Genomic DNA, 22493 nt, shown 5'->3' on the forward strand with positions numbered 1-22493 from the left:
CAAGCTGGCTAAATCTACCCCTACCCAGGGAAGAACTAGCAAGCTGGCTAAATCTACCCCTACCCAGGGAAGAACTAGCTAGCTGGCTAATTCTCCCCCGACCCAGGGAAGAACTAGCAAGCTGGCTAAATCTACCCCTACCCAGGGAAGAACTAGCAAGCTGGCTAAATCTACCCCTACCCAGGGAAGAACTAGCAAGCTGGCTAATTCTCCCCCGACCCAGGGAAGAACTAGCAAGCTGGCTAAATCTACCCCTACCCAGGGAAGAACTAGCAAGCTGGCTAATTCTCCCCCGACCCAGGGAAGAACTAGCTAGCTGGCTAAATCTACCCCTACCCAGGGAAGAACTAGCAAGCTGGCTAAATCTACCCCTACCCAGGGAAGAACTAGCAAGCTGGCTAAATCTACCCCTACCCAGGGAAGAACTAGCAAGCTGGCTAAATCTACCCCTACCCAGGGAAGAACTAGCAAGCTGGCTAAATCTGCCCCTACCCAGGGAAGAACTAGCAAGCTGGCTAAATCTACCCCTACCCAGGGAAGAACTAGCAAGCAGGCTAAATCTACCCCTACCCAGGGAAGAACTAGCAAGCTGGCTAAATCTACCCCTACCCAAGGAAGAACTAGCTTGCTGGCTAATTCTCCCCCGACCCAGGGAAGAACTAGCTAGCTGGCTAATTCTCCCCCGACCCAGGGAAGAACTAGCAAGCTGGCTAAATCTACCCCTACCCAGGGAAGAACTAGCAAGCTGGCTAAATCTACCCCTACCCAGGGAAGAACTAGCAAGCTGGCTAAATCTACCCCTACCCAGGGAAGAACTAGCTAGCTGGCTAAATCTACCCCTACCCAGGGAAGAACTAGCTAGCTGGCTAAATCTACCCCTACCCAGGGAAGAACTAGCTAGCTGGCTAAATCTACCCCTACCCAGGGAAGAACTAGCTAGCTGGCTAAATCTACCCCTACCCAGGGAAGAACTAGCTAGCTGGCTAAATCTACCCCTACCCAGGGAAGAACTAGCTAGCTGGCTAAATCTGCCCCTACCCAGGGAAGAACTAGCTAGCTGGCTAAATCTGCCCCTACCCAGGGAAGAACTAGCTAGCTGGCTAAATATGCCCCTACCCAGGGAAGAACTAGATAGCTGGCTAAATCTACCCCTACCCAGGGAAGAACTAGCAAGCTGGCTAAATCTACCCCTACCCAGGGAAGAACTAGCTAGCTGGCTAAATCTGTCCCTACCCAGGGAAGAACTAGCTAGCTGGCTAAATCTGCCCCTACCCAGGGAAGAACTAGCTAGCTGGCTAAATCTACCCCTACCCAAGGAAGAACTAGCAAGCTGGCTAAATCTGCCCCTACCCAGGGAAGAACTAGCTAGCTGGCTAAATCTGCCACATTTACATACATGTTGATTGATGTATCCTGTCAAATACACAACGCTCTAACCACTAGGCTACCTGCTGGTTACAGGCCCAACGCTCTAACCACTCGGCTACCTGCTGGTTACAGGCCCAACGCTCTAACCACTCGGCTACCTGCTGGTTACTGGCCCAACGCTCTAACCACTCGGCTACCTGCTGGTTACAGGCCCAACACTCTAACCACTAGGCTACCTGCTGGTTACAGGCCCAACACTCTAACCACTAGACTACCTGCTGGTTACAGGCCCAACGCTCTAACCACTCGGCTACCTGCTGGTTACAGGCCCAACGCTCTAACCACTAGACAACCTGCTTGTTACTGAGCCGACACTCTAACCACTAGACTACCTGCTTGTTAATGAGCCGACGCTCTAACCACTAGGCTACCTGCTGGTAACTGAGCCGACGCTCTAACCACTCGGCTACCTGCTGGTTACTGGTCCAACACTCTAACCACTAGACTACCTGCTGGTTACTGGCTCAACACTCTAACCATTAGGCTACCTGCTGGTTACTGGCCCAACCCTCTAACCATTAGGCTACCTGCTGGTTACTGGCCCAACGCTCTAACCATTAGGCTACCTGCTGGTTACTGGCCCAACGCTCTAACCATTAGGCTACCTGCTGGTTACTGGCCCAACGCTCTAACCACTAGACTACCTGCTGGTTACTGGCCCAGTGCTCTAACCAGTAGACGACCTGCTCGTTACTGGCACAACGCTCTAACCATTAGGCTACCTGCTGGTTACTGGTTACGAGTCCAACTCTCTAACTTTAACCACCCTAACTATGACCACTCTAACCACTCTAACTCTAACCACCCTAACCACTCTAACCACTTTAACTCTAACCACTCTAACCACCCTAAACACTCTAACCAGTCTAACTCTAACCACCCTAACCACACTAACTCTAACCACTCTAACTCTAACCACTCTAACTCTAACCACCCTAACCACTTTAACTCTAACCACCCTAACCACCCTCACTCTAACCACCCTAACCACTCTAACTCTAACCACCACTCTAACCACCCTAACCACCCTTTTACTAACCACGCTAACCACCCTAACTCTAACCACTCTAACCACCCTAACACTAACCACTCTAACCACCCCAACCACTCTAACCACCCTAACCACTCTAACTCTAACCACTCTAACCACCCCTACTAACCACCCTAACCACCCTAACACTAACCACCCTAACCACCCTAACACTAACCACTCTAACCACCCTAACCACCCTCACCCTAACCACCCTAACTCTAACCACTCTAACCACCCTAACCACCCTCACTCTAACCACCTAACCACTCTAACTCTAACCACCCTCACTCTAACTCCTCTATCCACCCTCACCCTAACCACCCTTTTACTAACCACTCTAACCACCCTTACTCTAACCACTCTAACACTAACCACTCTAACCACCCTAACTCTAACCACTCTAACCACCCTAACTCTAACCACTCTAACCACCCTAACACTAACCACTCTAACCACCCTAACTCTAACCACTCTAACCCTAACAACTCTAACCACTCTAACTCTAACCACTCTAACTCTAACCACCCTAACACTAACCACCCTAACTCTAACCACTCTAACCACTCTAACTCTAACCACCCTAACCACTCTAACCACTCTAACTCTAACCACCCTAACCACTGTAACCACCCTAACCACCCCACAATAACCACTCTAACTCTAACCACCCTAACTCTAACCACTCTAACCCTAACAACTCTAACACTAACCACCCTAACTCTAACCACTCTAACCACTCTAACTCTAACCACCCTAACCACTCTAACCACTCTAACTCTAACCACCCTAACCACTCTAACCACTGTAACCACCCTAACCACCCCACAATAACCACTCTAACTCTAACCACTCTAACTCTAACCACTCTAACTCTAACCACCCTAAGCACTCTAACCACTGTAACCACCCTAACCACCCCACAATAACCACCCTAACTCTAACCACCCTAACTCTAACCACTCTAACTCTAACCACTCTAACTCTAACCACCCTAACCACTCTAACTCTAACCACTCTAACTCTAACCCCCCTAACCACTCTAACTCTAACCACTCTAACCCCCCTAACCACTCTAACTCTAACCACCCTAACCACTCTAACCACTCTAACCCCCCTAACCACTCTAACCACTCTAACCACTCTAACTCTAACCACTCTAACTCTAACCCCCCTAACCACTCTAACTCTAACCACCCTATCTCTAATCACTCTAACTCTAACCACCCTAACCACTCTAACTCTAACCACTCTAACCCCTCTAACCACCCTAACTCTAAACACTCTAACTCTAACCACTCTAACTCTAACCACTCTAACCACTCTAACTCTAACCACCCTAACCACTCTAACTCTAACCTCCCTAACCACTCTAACTCTAACCCCCCTAACCACTCTAACCACTCTAACTCTAACCACCCTAACCACTCTAACTCTAACCACCCTAACCACCCTAACTCTAACCACTCTAACTCTAACCACCCTAACCACTCTAACTCTAACCACCCTAACCACTCTAACCCTAACCACTCTAACTCTAACCACCCTCACCCTAACCACCCTCACCCTAACCACCCTCACCCTAACCACCCTCACTAACACTAACCACTCTAACTCTAACCACCCTAACCACTCTAACTCTAACCACCCTAACTCTAACCACTCTAACCACTAACTCTAACCACTCTAACTCTAACCACTCTAACCCCCCTAACCACTCTAACTCTAAACCCCTAACCACTCTAACTCTAACCACCCTAACCACTCTAACTCTAACCACCCTAACCACTCTAACTCTAACCACTCTAACTCTAACCACCCTAACTCTAACCACCCTAACCACTCTAACTCTAACCACCCTAACCACTCTAACTCTAACCACTCTAACTCTAACCACCCTAACTCTAACCACCCTAACCACTCTAACTCTAACCACCCTAACTCTAACCACTCTAACCCCCCTAACCACTCTAACTCTAACCACTCTAACTCTAACCACCCTAACCACTCTAACTCTAACCACTCTAACCCCCCTAACCACTCTAACTCTAACCACTCTAACTCTAACCACCCTAACTCTAACCACCCTAACCACTCTAACCCTAACCACTCTAACTCTAACCACTCTAACTCCCCTAACCACTCTAACTCTAACCACCCTAACCACTCTAACTCTAACCACTCTAACCTCCCTAACCACTCTAACTCTAACCCCCTAACCACTCTAACCACCCTAACCCCCCTAACCACTGTAACCACTCTAACTCTAACCCCCCTAACCACTCTAACTCTAACCCCCTAACCACTCTAACTCTAACCCCCCTAACCACTCTAACCACTCTAACTCTAACCACCCTAACCCCCCTAACCACTGTAACTACTCTAACTCTAACTCTAACCACTCTAACTCTAACCCCCCTAACCACTCTAACCCCCCTAACCACTCTAACTCTAACCACTCTAACTCTAACCCCTCTAACCACCCTAACTCTAACCACTCTAACTCTAACCACTCTAACTCTAACCACCCCAACCCCCCACACTAACTCTAACCACTCTAACCACCCCAACCCACCTAACCACTCTAACTCTAACCACCCTAACTCTAACCACCCTAACCACTCTAACTCTAACCACTCTAACCACCCTAACCACTCTAACTCTAACCACCCTAACTCTAACCACACTAACTCTAACCACCCTAACCACTCTAACTCTAACCACCCTAACTCTAACCACTCTAACTCTAACCACTCTAACTCTAACCACCCTAACCACTCTAACTCTAACCACTCTAACCACCCTAACCACTCTAACTCTAACCACTCTAACTCTAACCACTCTAACTCTAACCACCCTAACCACTCTAACTCTAACCACTCTAACCCCCCTAACCACTCTAACCACCCTAACCCCCCTAACCACTGTAACCACTCTAACTCTAACCCCCCTAACCCCCCTAACCACTGTAACCACTCTAACTCTAACTCTAACCACTCTAACTCTAACCCCCCTAACCACTCTAACTCTAACCCCCTAACCACTCTAACTCTAACCACTCTAACCCCTCTAACCACCCTAACTCTAACCACTAACTCTAACCCCTCTAACCCCCTAACCACTCTAACTCTAACCACCCTAACCACTCTAACTCTAACCACTCTAACCCCCTAACCACTCTAACTCTAACCACTCTAACTCTAACCACTCTAACCCCCCTAACCACTCTAACTCTAACCACTCTAACTCTAACCACTCTAACTCTAACCCCGCTAACCACTCTAACTCTAACCCCCCTAACCACTCTAACTCTAACCACCCTAACCACTCTAACTCTAACCACTCTAACCCCCCTAACCACTCTAACCACTCTAACCACTCTAACCCTAACCACTCTAACTCTAACCACTCTAACTCTAACCACTCTAACTCTAACCCCCCTAACCACTCTAACTCTAACCACTCTAACTCTAACCACCCTAACTCTAACCACTCTAACTCTAACCCCTAACCACTCTAACCACTCTAAACTCTAACTCTAACCCTAACCACTCTAACTCTAACCACTCTAACCCCCCTAACCACTCTAACTCTAACCCCCTAACCTAACCTAACTCTAACCACTCTAACCACTCTAACTCTAACCCTAACCACTCTAACTCTAACCCCCTAACCACTCTAACCACTCTAACCCCTAACCACTCTAACTCTAACCCCCTAACCACTCTAACTCTAACCACTCTAACCCTAACCACTCTAACTCTAACCACCCTAACCACTCTAACTCTAACCCCCTAACCACTCTAACTCTAACCCCCTAACCACTCTAACCCCCTAACCACTCTAACTCTAACCCCCTAACCACTCTAACTCTAACCACTCTAACCCCTAACCACTCTAACCACCCTCACCCTAACCACCCTCACCCTAACCACCACTAACTAACCACTAACCACTCTAACCACCCTAACCACTCTAACTCTAACCACCCTAACTCTAACCACTCTAACTCTAACCACTCTAACCCCCCTAACCACTCTAACTCTAACCACTCTAACTCTAACCACTCTAACCCCCCTAACCACTCTAACTCTAACCCCCCTAACTCTAACCACTCTAACTCTAACCACCCTAACCACTCTAACTCTAACCACCCTAACTCTAACCACTCTAACCCCCCTAACCACTCTAACCACTCTAACTCTAACCACCCTAACCACTCTAACTCTAACCACTCTAACCCCCCTAACCACTCTAACTCTAACCACCCTAACCACTCTAACTCTAACCACTCTAACTCTAACCACTCTAACTCTAACCACTCTAACTCCCCTAACCACTCTAACTCTAACCACCCTAACCACTCTAACTCTAACCACTCTAACCCCCATAACCACTCTAACTCTAACCCCCCTAACCACTCTAACTCTAACCACCCTAACCCCTCTAACTCTAATCACTCTAACTCTAACCACTCTAACTCTAACCCCTCTAACCACCCTAACCACTCTAACTCTAACCACTCTAACCACCCTAACCACTCTAACCCTAACCACTCTAACTCTAACCACCCTAACCACTCTAAACTCTAACTACTCTAACTCTAACCCTAACCACTCTAACTCTAACCACCCTAACCACTCTAACTCTAACCACTCTAACTCCTCTAACCACTCTAACTCTAACCCCCTAACCACTCTAACCACTCTAACTCTAACCACCCTAACCACTCTAACTCTAACCACCTAACCACTCTAACCACTCTAACCACCTAACTCTAACCACTCTAACTCTAACCCCAACCCCCCTAACCACTCTAACTCTAAACCCCCTAACCACCTAACTCTAACCACTCTAACCACTCTAACTCTAACCACCTAACTCTAACCACTCTAACCCCCCTAACCACCCTAACTAACTCTAACCACTCTAACTCTAACCACCCTAACCACTCTAACTTAACCACTCTAACCCTAACTCTAAACTCTAAACTCTAACTCTAACCACCCTAACCACTCTAACCCCCTAACCACTCTAACCACCCTAACCCCCTAACCACTCTAACTCTAACCACTCTAAACTCTAAACCCTAACCACTCTAACTCTAACCCCTAACCTAACTCTAACCCCCTAACCACTCTAACTCTAACCACTCTAACCACTCTAACCTAACCACCTAACCTAACCACTCTAACTCTAACCCCCTAACCTAACTCTAAACTCTAACCACCTAACCACTCTAAACTCTAACTCTAACCACTCTAACTCTAACCCCTCTAACCACTCTAACTCTAACCCCCTAACCACTCTAACTCTAACCCCCTAACCACTCTAACTCTAACCACTCTAACCCCTAACCACTCTAACCACTCTAACCACTCTAACCCTAACCACTCTAACTCTAACCACTCCCCCCTAACCACTCTAACTCCCTAACCACTCTAACTCTAACCACTCTAACTAACCCCTAACCACTCTAAACTCTAACCCCCTAACCACTCTAACTCTAACCACTCTAACTCTAACCCCCTAACCACTCTAACTCTAACCCCCTAACCACTCTAACTCTAACCACCCTAACTCTAACCCCCTAACCACTCTAACTCTAACCACTAACTCTAACCACTCTAACTCTAACCCCTAACCCCTAACCACTCTAACTCTAACCACTCTAACTCTAACCCCTAACCACTCTAACCACTCTAACCCTAACCACTCTAACCACTCTAACCCCCTAACCACTCTAACTCTAACCACTCTAACTCTAACCCTAACCACTAACCACTAACCACTCTAACTCTAACCTAACCCTAACCACTCTAACTCTAACCCCCTAACCACTCTAACTCTAACCCCCTAACCACTCTAACCCCCTAACCACTCTAACTCTAACCCCCTAACCTAACTCTAACTCTAACCACTCTAACTCTAACCCTAACCTAACTCTAACCACCCCACCCTAACCACCCTCACCTAACCACCCTAACTAACACTAACCACTCTAACCACCCTAACCACTCTAACTCTAACCACCTAACTCTAACCACTCTAACTCTAACCACTCTAACCCCCTAACCACTCTAACTCTAACCACCCTAACCACTCTAACTCTAACCACTCTAACTCTAACCACTCTAACTCCCCTAACCACTCTAACTCTAACCACCCTAACTCTAACCCCCTAACCACTCTAACTCTAACCACCCTAACCCCTCTAACCACCCTAACCACTCTAACTCTAATCACTCTAACTCTAACCACTCTAACTCTAACCCTCTAACCACCCTAACCACTCTAACTCTAACCACTCTAACCACCCTAACCACTCTAACCCTAACCTAACTCTAACTCTAACCTAACCCCTAACCACTCTAACTCTAACCCCCTAACCACTCTAACTCTAAACCACCCTAACCCCTCTAAACCTAACCCTAACCACTCTAACTCTAACCACTCTAACCCCTAACAACTCTAACCACTCTAACCACTCTAACCCTAACCACTCTAACTCTAACCACTCTAACTCTAACCACTCTAACTCCCTAACTCCTCTAACCACTCTAACTCTAACCCCCTAACCACTCTAACTCTAACCAGTCTAACTCCCTAACCACTCTAACCACTCTAACTCTAACCCCCTAACCACTCTAACTCTAACCACTCTAACCACTCTAACTCTAACCCCCTAACCACTCTAACTCTAACCCCCTAACCACTCTAACTCTAACCACTCTAACCCCCTAACCACTCTAACTCTAACCACTCTAACCACTCTAACTCTAACCCCCTAACCACTCTAACTCTAACCACTCTAACCACCTAACCACTCTAACTCTAACCCCCTAACCACTCTAACCACTCTAACCCCTAACTCTAACCCCCTAACCACTCTAACTCTAACCACTCTAACCCTAACCACTCTAACTCTAATCTCTAACTCTAACCACCCTAACCACTCTAACTCTAACCCCCTAACCACTCTAACTCTAACCCCCTAACCACTCTAACCCCCTAACCACTCTAACTCTAACCCCTAACCACTCTAACTCTAACCACTCTAACCCTAACCACTCTAACCACCCTCACCCTAACCACCTCACCTAACCACCCTCACTAACACTAACCACTCTAACCACCCTAACCACTCTAACTCTAAACCACCCTAACTCTAACCACTCTAACTCTAACCACTCTAACCCCTAACCACTCTAACTCTAACCACCCTAACCACTCTAACTCTAACCACCCTAACCACTCTAACTCTAACCACTCTAACCCCCTAACCACTCTAACCACTCTAACCACCTAACTCTAACCACCCTAACCACTCTAACTCTAACCACTCTAACTCTAACCCCCTAACCACTCTAACTCTAACCCCCTAACCACTCTAACTCTAACCACCCTAACCACTCTAACTCTAACCACTCTAACCCCCTAACCACTCTAACCACTCTAACCACTCTAACCCTAACCACTCTAACTCTAACCACTCTAACTCTAACCACTCTAACTCCCTAACCACTCTAACTCTAACCAGTCTAACTCCCCTAACCACTCTAACCACTCTAACTCTAACCCCCTAACCACTCTAACTCTAACCACTCTAACCACTCTAACTCTAACCCCCTAACCACTCTAACTCTAACCCCCTAACCACTCTAACTCTAACCACTCTAACCCCTAACCACTCTAACTCTAACCACTCTAACCACTCTAACTCTAACCCCCTAACCACTCTAACTCTAACCACTCTAACCCCCTAACCACTCTAACCACTCCTAACTCTAACCACTCTAACTCTAACCACTCTAACTCTAACCCCGCTAACCACTCTAACTCTAACCCCCTAACCACTCTAACTCTAACCACCCTAACCACTCTAACTCTAACCACTCTAACCCCCCTAACCACTCTAACCACTCTAACCACTCTAACCCTAACCACTCTAACTCTAACCACTCTAACTCTAACCACTCTAACTCCCCTAACCACTCTAACTCTAACCAGTCTAACTCCCCTAACCACTCTAACCACTCTAACTCTAACCCCTAACCACTCTAACTCTAACCACTCTAACCACTCTAACCCCCTAACCACTCTAACTCTAACCCCCCTAACCACTCTAACTCTAACCACTCTAACCCCCCTAACCACTCTAACTCTAACCACTCTAACCACTCTAACTCTAACCCCCCTAACCACTCTAACTCTAACCACTCTAACCACTCTAACTCTAACCCCCTAACCACTCTAACCACTCTAACCCCCTAACCACTCTAACTCTAACCCCCTAACCACTCTAACTCTAACCACTCTAACCCTAACCACTCTAACCACTCTAACTCTAACCACCCTAACCACTCTAACTCTAACCCCCTAACCACTCTAACTCTAACCCCCTAACCACTCTAACCCCCTAACCACTCTAACTCTAACCCCCTAACCACTCTAACTCTAACCACTCTAACCCTAACCACTCTAACCACCCTCACCCTAACCACCCTCACCCTAACCACCCTCACTAACACTAACCACTCTAACCACCCTAACTCTAACCACTCTAACTCTAACCACTCTAACCCCCCTAACCACTCTAACTCTAACCACCCTAACCACTCTAACTCTAACCACTCTAACTCTAACCACTCTAACTCCCCTAACCACTCTAACTCTAACCACCCTAACCACTCTAACTCTAACCCCCCTAACCACTCTAACTCTAACCACCCTAACCCCTCTAACCACCCTAACCACTCTAACTCTAATCACTCTAACTCTAACCACTCTAACTCTAACCCCTCTAACCACCCTAACCACTCTAACTCTAACCACTCTAACCACCCTAACCACTCTAACCCTAACCACTCTAACTCTAACCACCCTAACCACTCTAACTCTAACCCCCCTAACCACTCTAACTCTAACCACCCTAACCCCTCTAACCACCCTAACCACTCTAACTCTAACCACTCTAACCCCCCTAACAACTCTAACCACTCTAACCACTCTAACCCTAACCACTCTAACTCTAACCACTCTAACTCTAACCACTCTAACTCTAACCACTCTAACTCCCCTAACCACTCTAACCACTCTAACTCTAACCCCCCTAACCACTCTAACTCTAACCAGTCTAACTCCCCTAACCACTCTAACCACTCTAACTCTAACCCCCCTAACCACTCTAACTCTAACCACTCTAACCACTCTAACTCTAACCCCCCTAACCACTCTAACTCTAACCCCCCTAACCACTCTAACTCTAACCACTCTAACCCCCTAACCACTCTAACTCTAACCACTCTAACCACTCTAACTCTAACCCCTAACCACTCTAACTCTAACCACTCTAACCACTCTAACTCTAACCACCCCTAACCACTCTAACCACTCTAACCCCCTAACCACTCTAACTCTAACCCCCTAACCACTCTAACTCTAACCACTCTAACCCTAACCACTCTAACCACTCTAACTCTAACCACCCTAACCACTCTAACTCTAACCCCCTAACCACTCTAACTCTAACCCCCTAACCACTCTAACCCCCTAACCACTCTAACTCTAACCCCCTAACCACTCTAACTCTAACCACTCTAACCCTAACCACTCTAACCACCCTCACCCTAACCACCCTCACCCTAACCACCCTCACTAACACTAACCACTCTAACCACCCTAACCACTCTAACTCTAACCACCCTAACTCTAACCACTCTAACTCTAACCACTCTAACTCCCTAACCACTCTAACTCTAACCACCCTAACCACTCTAACTCTAACCCCCCTAACCACTCTAACTCTAACCACCCTAACCCCTCTAACCACCCTAACCACTCTAACTCTAATCACTCTAACTCTAACCACTCTAACTCTAACCCCTCTAACCACTCTAACTCTAACCACTCTAACCACCCTAACCACTCTAACCACCCTAACCACTCTAACCCCTAACCACTCTAACTCTAACCTCCTAACCACTCTAACTCTAACCCCTAACCACTCTAACTCTAACCACCCTAACCACTCTAACTCTAACCTCCTAACCACTCTAACCACTCTAACTCTAACCCCCTAACCACTCTAACTCTAACCCCCTAACCACTCTAACTCTAACCCCTAACCACTCTTAACTCTAACCACTCTAACTCTAACCACTCTAACTCTAACCACCCTAACCACTCTAACTCTAACCACTCTAACTATAACCACTCTAACTCTAACCACCCTAACCACTCTAACTCTAACCCCCCTAACCACTCTAATTCTAACCACTCTAACTCTAACCACCCTAACCACTCTAACTCTAACCACTCTAACCCTAACCACTCTAACTCTAACCACCCTAACCACTCTAACTCTAACCACTCTAACCCTAACCACTCTGACTCTAACCACCCTAACCACTCTAACTCTAATCACTCTAACTCTAACCACTCTAACTCTAACCCCTCTAACCACCCTAACCACTCTAACTCTAACCACTCTAACCACCCTAACCACTCTAACTCTAACCACTCTAACCCTAACCACTCTAACTCTAACCACCCAACCACTCTAACCACTCTAACTCTAACCCCTAACCACTCTAACTCTAACCACCCTAACCACTCTAACCACTCTAACTCTAACCTCCCTAACCACTCTAACTCTAACCCCCTAACCACTCTAACTCTAACCCCTAACCACTCTAACTCTAACCCCTAACCACTCTTAACTCTAACCACTCTAACTCTAACCACTCTAACTCTAACCACCCTAACCACTCTAACTCTAACCACTCTAACTATAACCACTCTAACTCTAACCACCCTAACCATTCTAACTCTAACCCCCCTAACCACTCTAATTCTAACCACTCTAACTCTAACCACCCTAACCACTCTAACTCTAACCACTCTAACCCTAACCACTCTAACTCTAACCACCCTAACCACTCTAACTCTAACCACTCTAACCCTAACCACTCTAACTCTAACCACCCTAACCACTCTAACTCTAACCACTCTAACCCTAACCACTCTAACGCTAACCCCCCTAACCACTCTAACTCCCCTAACCACTCTAACCACTCTAACCACTCTAACTCTAACCCCCCTAACCACTCTAACTCTAACCACTCTAACTCCCCTAACCACTCTAACTCTAACCACTCTAACCCTAACCACTCTAACTCTAACCACTCTAACCACTCTAACTCTAACCACTCTAACTCTAACCACTCTAACTCCCTAACCACTCTAACTCTAACCCCCTAACCACTCTAACTCTAACCCCCTAACCACTCTAACTCTAACCACTCTAACCACTCTAACCCTAACCACTCTAACTCTAACCACTCTAACTCTAACCACTCTAACTCTAACCACTCTAACTCCCCTAACCACTCTAACCACTCTAACTCTAACCCCCCTAACCACTCTAACTCTAACCAGTCTAACTCCCTAACCACTCTAACTCTAACCCCTAACCACTCTAACTCTAACCACTCTAACTCTAACCCCTAACCACTCTAACTCTAACCCCTAACCACTCTAACTCTAACCACTCTAACCCCCTAACCACTCTAACTCTAACCACTCTAACCACTCTAACTCTAACCCCCTAACCACTCTAACCACTCTAACCCCCCTAACCACTCTAACTCTAACCCCCCTAACCACTCTAACTCTAACCACTCTAACCCTAACCACTCTAACCACTCTAACTCTAACCACCCTAACCACTCTAACCACTCTAACTCTAACCACTCTAACCCTAACCACTCTAACCACTCTAACTCTAACCACTCTAACCACCCTAATATAACATATAATATGATGTTCAATCCAATCCTAGGTGAGGAACAACCCTAAGCGGTCGTGTCAGTTTAACCGTTCCACTCTAGAGGAGTGTTCTGGGATCACAGACCGGACCTACGGTTACCAGAAAGGACAACCCTGTGTTCTCATCAAACTGAACCGGGTAAACACACCATCACACACACACACACACACACACACACACACACACACAATCACACACACACACACACACCATCACACACACACACCATCACACACACCATCACACACACACACACCATCACACACACCATCACACACACACCATCACACACACACACACACACCATCACACACACACACACCATCACACACACACACACACACACCTGCTAACCCCCCTGGTAAACCTTGACCTCCAACCTCTGTCCCCAGGTGATCGGGATGCTTCCAGGGAAGGACGGCCAATCTCCCTATGTCACCTGTGGAGCCAAGGTCAGGCTGGCTATGTCACCCTACTGTCACTGCTATGTCACCCTACTGTCACTGCTATGTCACCCTACTGTCACTGCTATGTCACCCTACTGTCACTGCTATGTCACCCTACTGTCACTGCTATGTCCCCCTACTGTCACTGCTATGTCCCCCTACTGTCACTGCTATGTCACCCTACTGTCACTGCTATGTCACCCTACTGTCACTGCTATGTCACCCTACTGTCACTGCTATGTCCCCCTACTGTCACTGCTATGTCCCCCTACTGTCACTGCTATGCCACCCTACTGTCACTGCTATGTCACCCTACTGTCACTGCTATGTCACCCTACTGTCACTGCTTTGTCACCCTACTGTCACTGCTATGTCACCCTACTGTCACTGCTATGTCACCCTACTGTCACTGCTATGTCCCCCTACTGTCACTGCTATGTCACCCTACTGTCACTGCTATGTCACCCTACTGTCACTGCTATGTCACCCTACTGTCACCCTACTGTCACTGCTATGTCACCCTACTGTCACTGCTATGTCCCCCTACTGTCACTGCTATGTCCCCCTACTGTCACTGCTATGTCACCCTACTGTCACTGCTATGTCACCCTACTGTCACTGCTATGTCACCCTACTATGTCACCCTACTGTCACTGCTATGTCACCCTACTGTCACTGATATGTCCCCCTACTGTCACTGCTATGTCACCCTACTGTCACTGCTATGTCACCCTACTGTCACTGCTATGTCACCCTACTGTCACTGCTATGTCACCCTACTGTCACTGCTATGTCACCCTACTGTCACTGATATGTCCCCCTACTGTCACTGCTATGTCACCCTACTGTCACTGCTATGTCACCCTACTGTCACTGCTATGTCCCCCTACTGTCACTGCTATGTCACCCTACTGTCACTGCTATGTCACCCTACTGTCACTGCTATGTCACCCTACTGTCACTGCTATGTCACCCTACTGTCACTGCTATGTCACCCTACTGTCACTGCTATGTCACCCTACTGTCACTGCTATGTCCCCCTACTGTCACTGCTATGTCCCCCTACTGTCACTGCTATGTCCCCCTACTGTCACTGCTATGCCACCCTACTGTCACTGCTATGTCACCCTACTGTCACTGCTATGTCACCCTACTGTCACTGCTATGTCACCCTACTGTCACTGCTATGTCACCCTACTGTCACTGCTATGTCACCCTTATGTATTGTCGGAACTCTGCATGTCTCTTCATCATGTGTTTCACTCATCTTTACCTGTTAATGTCATCATTCCATCTCTCTGTGTGTGTTTTTGTCTTTCATCCCTCCATTATCAGAGATATAAAGTGGGGCAAGATGAATGGGTAAGACTGACCTGGAGAATGATAGATAGACAAACTTCAGAAAGTATTTACAGGCCTTGGCAAATTTATTAAAAGTAAAAAACAGAAGTAAGTATTCAGACCCTTTGCGATGAGACTCGAAATTGAGCTCCTGTTTCCATTGATCATCCTTGAGATGTTTCTACAACTTGATTGGACTCCACCTGTGGTAAATTAAATTAATTGGACATGATTTGGAAATATAAGGTCCAACTGTTGACATGTCAGAGCAGAAACCAAGCCATGAGGTCGAAGGAATTGTCCGTAGAGGTTCAATTTACCAGCTTCACGAGTGCAGTCTCAGTGCTATGATGGGGTCTAAAACCAGACTGAAGCATTTCGTATACATTGTTTGTCTTCAGGAAGGCAGTGAGTTGCTGTGCAACAGCTTTTTCAATTTTTTTGGGAGAGGAATGGAAGATTGGAAATAGGCTGATAGTGTTTTATATTTTCTGGGTCAAGGTTTGGCTTTTTCAAAAGAGGCTTTATTACCAAGCACAGGAAGCAGCTCTTTCAGTAGTTTAGTTGGAATAGGGTCCAGTATGCAGCTTGAAGGTTTAGAGGCCATGACTATTTTCATCATTGTGTCAAGAGATATAGTATTAAAAAACTTGAGTATCTCCCTTGATCCTAGGTCCTGGCAGCGTTGTGCAGACTCAGGACAACTGAGCTTTGGAGGAATACACAGATTTAAAGAAGAGTCCGTAATTTGCTTTCTAATGATCATGATCTTTTTGTCAAAGAAGTTCATGAATATATATCACTGCTGAAGTGAAAGCCATCCTGCTTTTTATCAAATCAAATCCAATTTTATTTGTCACATACAAATGGTTAGCAGATGTTAATGCGAGTGTAGCGAAATGCTTGTGCTTCTAGTTCCGACAATGCAGTAATAACCAACAAGTAATCTAGCTAACAATTCCAAAACTACTACCTTATAGAGAAAAGTGTAAGGGGATAAAGAATATGTACATAAAGATATATGAATGAGTGATGGTACAGAGCGGCATAGGCAAGATACAGTAGATGGTATTGAGTGCAGTATATACAGTGCCTTGCGAAAGTATTCGGCCCCCTTGAACTTTGCGACCTTTTGCCACATTTCAGGCTTCAAAGATAAAGATATAAAACTGTATTTTTTTGTGAAGAATCAACAACAAGTGGGACACAATCATGAAGTGGAACGACATTTATTGGATATTTCAAACTTTTTTAACAAATCAAAAACTGAAAAATTGGGCGTGCAAAATTATTCAGCCCCTTTACTTTCAGTGCAGCAAACTCTCTCCAGAAGTTCAGTGAGGATCTCTGAATGATCCAATGTTGACCTAAATGACTAATGATAAATACAATCCACCTGTGTGTAATCAAGTCTCCGTATAAATGCACCTGCACTGTGATAGTCTCAGAGGTCCGTTAAAAGCGCAGAGAGCATCATGAAGAACAAGGAACACACCAGGCAGGTCCGAGATACTGTTGTGAAGAAGTTTAAAGCCGGATTTGGATACAAAAAGATTTCCCAAGCTTTAAACATCCCAAGGAGCACTGTGCAAGCGATAATATTGAAATGGAAGGAGTATCAGACCACTGCAAATCTACCAAGACCTGGCCGTCCCTCTAAACTTTCAGCTCATACAAGGAGAAGACTGATCAGAGATGCAGCCAAGAGGCCCGTGATCACTCTGGATGAACTGCAGAGATCTACAGCTGAGGTGGGAGACTCTGTCCATAGGACAACAATCAGTCGTATATTGCACAAATCTGGCCTTTATGGAAGAGTGGCAAGAAGAAAGCCATTTCTTAAAGATATCCATAAAAAGTGTTGTTTAAAGTTTGCCACAAGCCACCTGGGAGACACACCAAACATGTGGAAGAAGGTGCTCTGGTCAGATGAAACCAAAATTGAACTTTTTGGCAACAATGCAAAACGTTATGTTTGGCGTAAAAGCAACACAGCTCATCACCCTGAACACACCATCCCCACTGTCAAACATGGTGATGGCAGCATCATGGTTTGGGCCTGCTTTTCTTCAGCAGGGACAGGGAAGATGGTTAAAATTGATGGGAAGATGGATGGAGCCAAATACAGGACCATTCTGGAAGAAAACCTGATGGAGTCTGCAAAAGACCTGAGACTGGGACGGAGATTTGTCTTCCAACAAGACAATGATCCAAAACATAAAGCAAATCTACAATGGAATGGTTCAAAAATAAACATATCCAGGTGTTAGAATGGCCAAGTCAAAGTCCAGACCTGAATCCAATCGAGAATCTGTGGAAAGAACTGAAAACTGCTGTTCACAAATGCTCTCCATCCAACCTCACTGAGCTCGAGCTGTTTTGCAAGGAGGAATGGGAAAAAAATTCAGTCTCTCGATGTGCAAAACTGATAGAGACATACCCCAAGCGACTTACTACTGTAATCGCAGCAAAAGGTGGAGCTACAAAGTATTAACTTAAGGGGGCTGAATAATTTTGCACGCCCAATTTTTCAGTTTTTGATTAGTTAAAAAAGTTTGAAATATCCAATAAATGTCGTTCCACTTCATGATTGTGTCCCACTTGTTGTTGATTCTTCACAAAAAAATACAGTTTTATATCTTTATGTTTGAAGCCTGATATGTGGCAAAAGGTCGCAAAGTTCAAGGGGGCCGAATACTTTCGCAAGGCACTGTATATATGAGATGAGTATGTAAACAAAGTGGCATAGTTAAAGTGGCTAGTGATACATGTATTACATAAGGATGCAGTAGATGATATAGAGTACAGTATATACGTATACATATGAGATGAATAATGTAGGGTATGTAACATTATATTAGGTAGCATTGTTTAAAGTGGCTAGTGATATATTTTACATCATTTCCCATCAATTCCCATTATTAAAGTGGCTGGAGTTGGGTCAGTGTCAATGACAGTGTGTTGGCAGCAGCCACTCAATGTTAGTGGTGGCTGTTTAACAGTCTGATGGCCTTGAGATAGAAGCTGTTTTTCAGTCTCTCGGTCCCAGCTTTGATGCACCTGTACTGACCTTGCCTTCTGGATGATAGCGGGGTGAACAGGCAGTGGCTCAGGTGGTTGTTGTCCTTGATGATCTTTATGGCCTTCCTGTAACATCGGGTGGTGTAGGTGTCCTGGAGGGCAGGTAGTTTGCCCCCGGTGATGCGTTGTGCAGACCTCACTACCCTCTGGAGAGCCTTACGGTTGTGGGCGGAGCAGTTGCCGTACCAGGCGGTGATACAGCCCGACAGGATGCTCTCGATTGTGCATCTATAGAAGTTTGTGAGTGCTTTTGGTGACAAGCCAAATTTCTTCAGCCTCCTGAGGTTGAAGAGGCGCTGCTGCGCCTTCTTCACGATGCTGTCTATGTGGGTGGACCAATTCAGTTTGTCTGTGATGTGTACGCCGAGGAACTTAAAACTTACTACCCTCTCCACTACTGTTCCATCGATGTGGATAGGGGGGTGTTCCCTCTGCTGTTTCCTGAAGTCCACAATCATCTCCTTAGTTTTGTTGACGTTGAGTGTGAGGTTATTTTCCTGACACCACACTCCGAGGGCCCTCACCTCCTCCCTGTAGGCCGTCTCGTCATTGTTGGTAATCAAGCCTACCACTGTTGTGTCGTCCGCAAACTTGATGATTGAGTTGGAGGCGTGCGTGGCCACGCAGTCGTGGGTGAACAGGGAGTACAGGAGAGGGCTCAGAACGCACCCTTGTGGGGCCCCAGTGTTGAGGATCAGCGGGGTGGAGATGTTGTTGCCTACCCTCACCACCTGGGGGCGGCCCGTCAGGAAGTCCAGTACCCAGTTGCACAGGGCGGGGTCGAGACCCAGGGTCTCGAGCTTGATGACGAGCTTGGAGGGTACTATGGTGTTAAATGCCGAGCTGTAGTTGATGAACAGCATTCTCACATAGGTATTCCTCTTGTCCAGATGGGTTAGGGCAGTGTGCAGTGTGGTTGAGATTGCATCGTCTGTGGACCTATTTGGGCGGTAAGCAAATTGGAGTGGGTCTAGGGTGTCAGGTAGGGTGGAGGTGATATGGTCCTTGACTAGTCTCTCAAAGCACTTCATGATGACGGAAGTGAGTGCTACGGGGCGGTAGTTGTTTAGCTCAGTTACCTTAGCTTTCTTGGGAACAGGAACAATGGTGGCCCTCTTGAAGCATGTGGGAACAACAGACTGGGATAAGGATTGATTGAATATGTCCGTAAACACACCAGCCAGCTGGTCTGGTCATGCTCTGAGGGCGCGGCTGGGGATGCCGTCTGGGCCTGCAGCCTTGCGCGGGTTAACACGTTTAAATGTCTTACTCACCTCGGCTGCAGTGAAGGAGAGTCCGCATGTTTTAGTTGCGGGCCGTGTCAGTGGCACTGTATTGTCCTCAAAGCGGGCAAAAAAGTTATTTAGTCTGCCTGGGAGCAAGACATCCTGGTCCATGACGGGGCTGGTTTTCTTTTTGTAATCCGTGATTGACTGTAGACCCTGCCACATACCTCTTGTGTCTGAGCCGTTGAATTGAGATTCTACTTTGTCTCTATACTGACGCTTAGTTAGCTTTGCGACAGTATCAAAAATAAATGTTGGATTGTTCTTATTCTCCTCTTTGCTTTATCTTGGCCAGGTCGCAGTTGTAAATGAGAACGTGTTCTCAACTGGCCTACCTGGTTAAATAAAGGTGTTCTCAACTAGCCTACCTGGTTAAATAAAGGTGTTCTCAACTGGCCTACCTGGTTAAATAAAGGTGTTCTCAACTGGCCTACCTGGTTAAATAAAGGTGTTCTCAACTGGCCTACCTGGTTAAATAAAGGTGTTCTCAACTGGCCTACCTGGTTAAATAAAGGTGTTCTCAACTGGCCTACCTGGTTAAATAAAGGTGTTCTCAACTAGCCTACCTGGTTAAATAAAGGTGTTCTCAACTGGCCTACCTGGTTAAATAAAGGTGAAATAAAAAAATTAATAAAAAAATAGGATGATCGAGCAGCAGTGAAAGACTTCCAGTTTGGTGTGGCACCATTTCCGTTCCAATGTTCTGGAAGCTTCAGAGCTCGGGTATTTTCTTTATACCAGGGAGCTAGTTTCTTATGACAAATGTTTTAGGTTTTCTGCGACTGCATCTAGGGTATTACGCAAGGTTAAATTTAGTTCCTCAGTTAGGTGGATAACCGATTTTTGTACTCTGATGTCCTTGGGTCTTTGGAGGGAGTAAAATAGGGCTATCTTCTGTATCCAACCCCTACCATGTCACAACACAACTGATTGGCTCAAACGCATTAAGGAAAGAAATTCCACAAATTAACTTTTAACAAGGCACACCTGTTATTTGAAACACATTCCAGGTGACTACCTCATGAAGCTGGTTGAGAGAATGCCAAGAGTGTGCAAAGCTGTCATCAAGGCAAAGGGTGGCTACTGTGAAGAATCTCAAATATAAAATATATTTTAATTTGTTTGACACTTCGTTTGGTTACTACATGATGTGTTATCTCATAGTTTTGATGTCTTAGTATATATAAAGGATAGTATATATAGTGTATATATAGTATATCTAGTATATATATAGGAAAACCCTTGAATGAGTAGGTGTGTCCACATTTTTGACTGGTACTGTATGTAACTTAGATATTTCTGTATTTAATTTGTACATTTGTAAAAATGTCTAAAAACTCTCTAAAAACATGTTTCACTTTGTCATTGTGGGATATTGTGTGCAGATGGGTGAGAAACAAATCATTGTAATCCATTTTGAAATTAGGCTGTAACACAACAAAATGAGTCAAGGGTGTGAATACTTTCTGAAGGCCCAGCAGATATAGATATAGATAGATGGATATATAGATAGAACAGATAGATATATAGATATAGATAGATATAGATGGATATATAGATAGATATAGATAGATATATAGACAGATATAGATGGATATATAGATAGATATATAGATATAGATAGATATAGATGGATATATAGATAGAACAGATAGATATATAGATATAGATAGATAGAACAGATAGATATATAGATATAGATAGATAGAACAGATAGATATATAGATATAGATAGATATAGATGGATATATAGATAGATATAGATGGATATATAGATAGATATAGATGGATATATAGACAGATATAGATGGATATATAGATATAGATAGATAGAACAGATAGATATATAGATATAGATAGATATAGATGGATATATAGATAGATATAGATGGATATATAGATATAGATAGATAGAACAGATAGATATATAGATATAGATAGATATAGATGGAGATATAGATAGATATATAGATATATAGATAGATATATAGATAGATAGATATAGATGGATATATAGATAGATATAGATAGATATAGATGGATATATAGAT

At 45.4% G+C, this 22493-nt stretch overlaps 1 protein-coding gene across 2 annotated transcripts in view; it reads left to right on the top strand.

The window, feature by feature from the left end:
• atp1b2a (ATPase Na+/K+ transporting subunit beta 2a) overlaps nt 1-22493 on the top strand; it is a 121788-nt gene that overhangs the window by 95697 nt on the left and 3598 nt on the right. Inside the window, exons 5-7 of one of the 2 annotated variants that reach the window (XM_065025100.1) lie at nt 14301-14426; nt 14681-14740; nt 16070-16096. In XM_065025100.1, coding sequence (XP_064881172.1) covers nt 14301-14426; nt 14681-14740; nt 16070-16096 — 213 coding nt within the window. The remainder of the gene's footprint in view (nt 1-14300; nt 14427-14680; nt 14741-16069; nt 16097-22493) is intronic. The other variant, XM_065025101.1, reaches the window with a different exon arrangement.

The sequence above is a fragment of the Oncorhynchus nerka genome, linkage group LG12 (assembly GCF_034236695.1).
Source record: "Oncorhynchus nerka isolate Pitt River linkage group LG12, Oner_Uvic_2.0, whole genome shotgun sequence".
NCBI lineage: Eukaryota > Metazoa > Chordata > Actinopteri > Salmoniformes > Salmonidae > Oncorhynchus > Oncorhynchus nerka.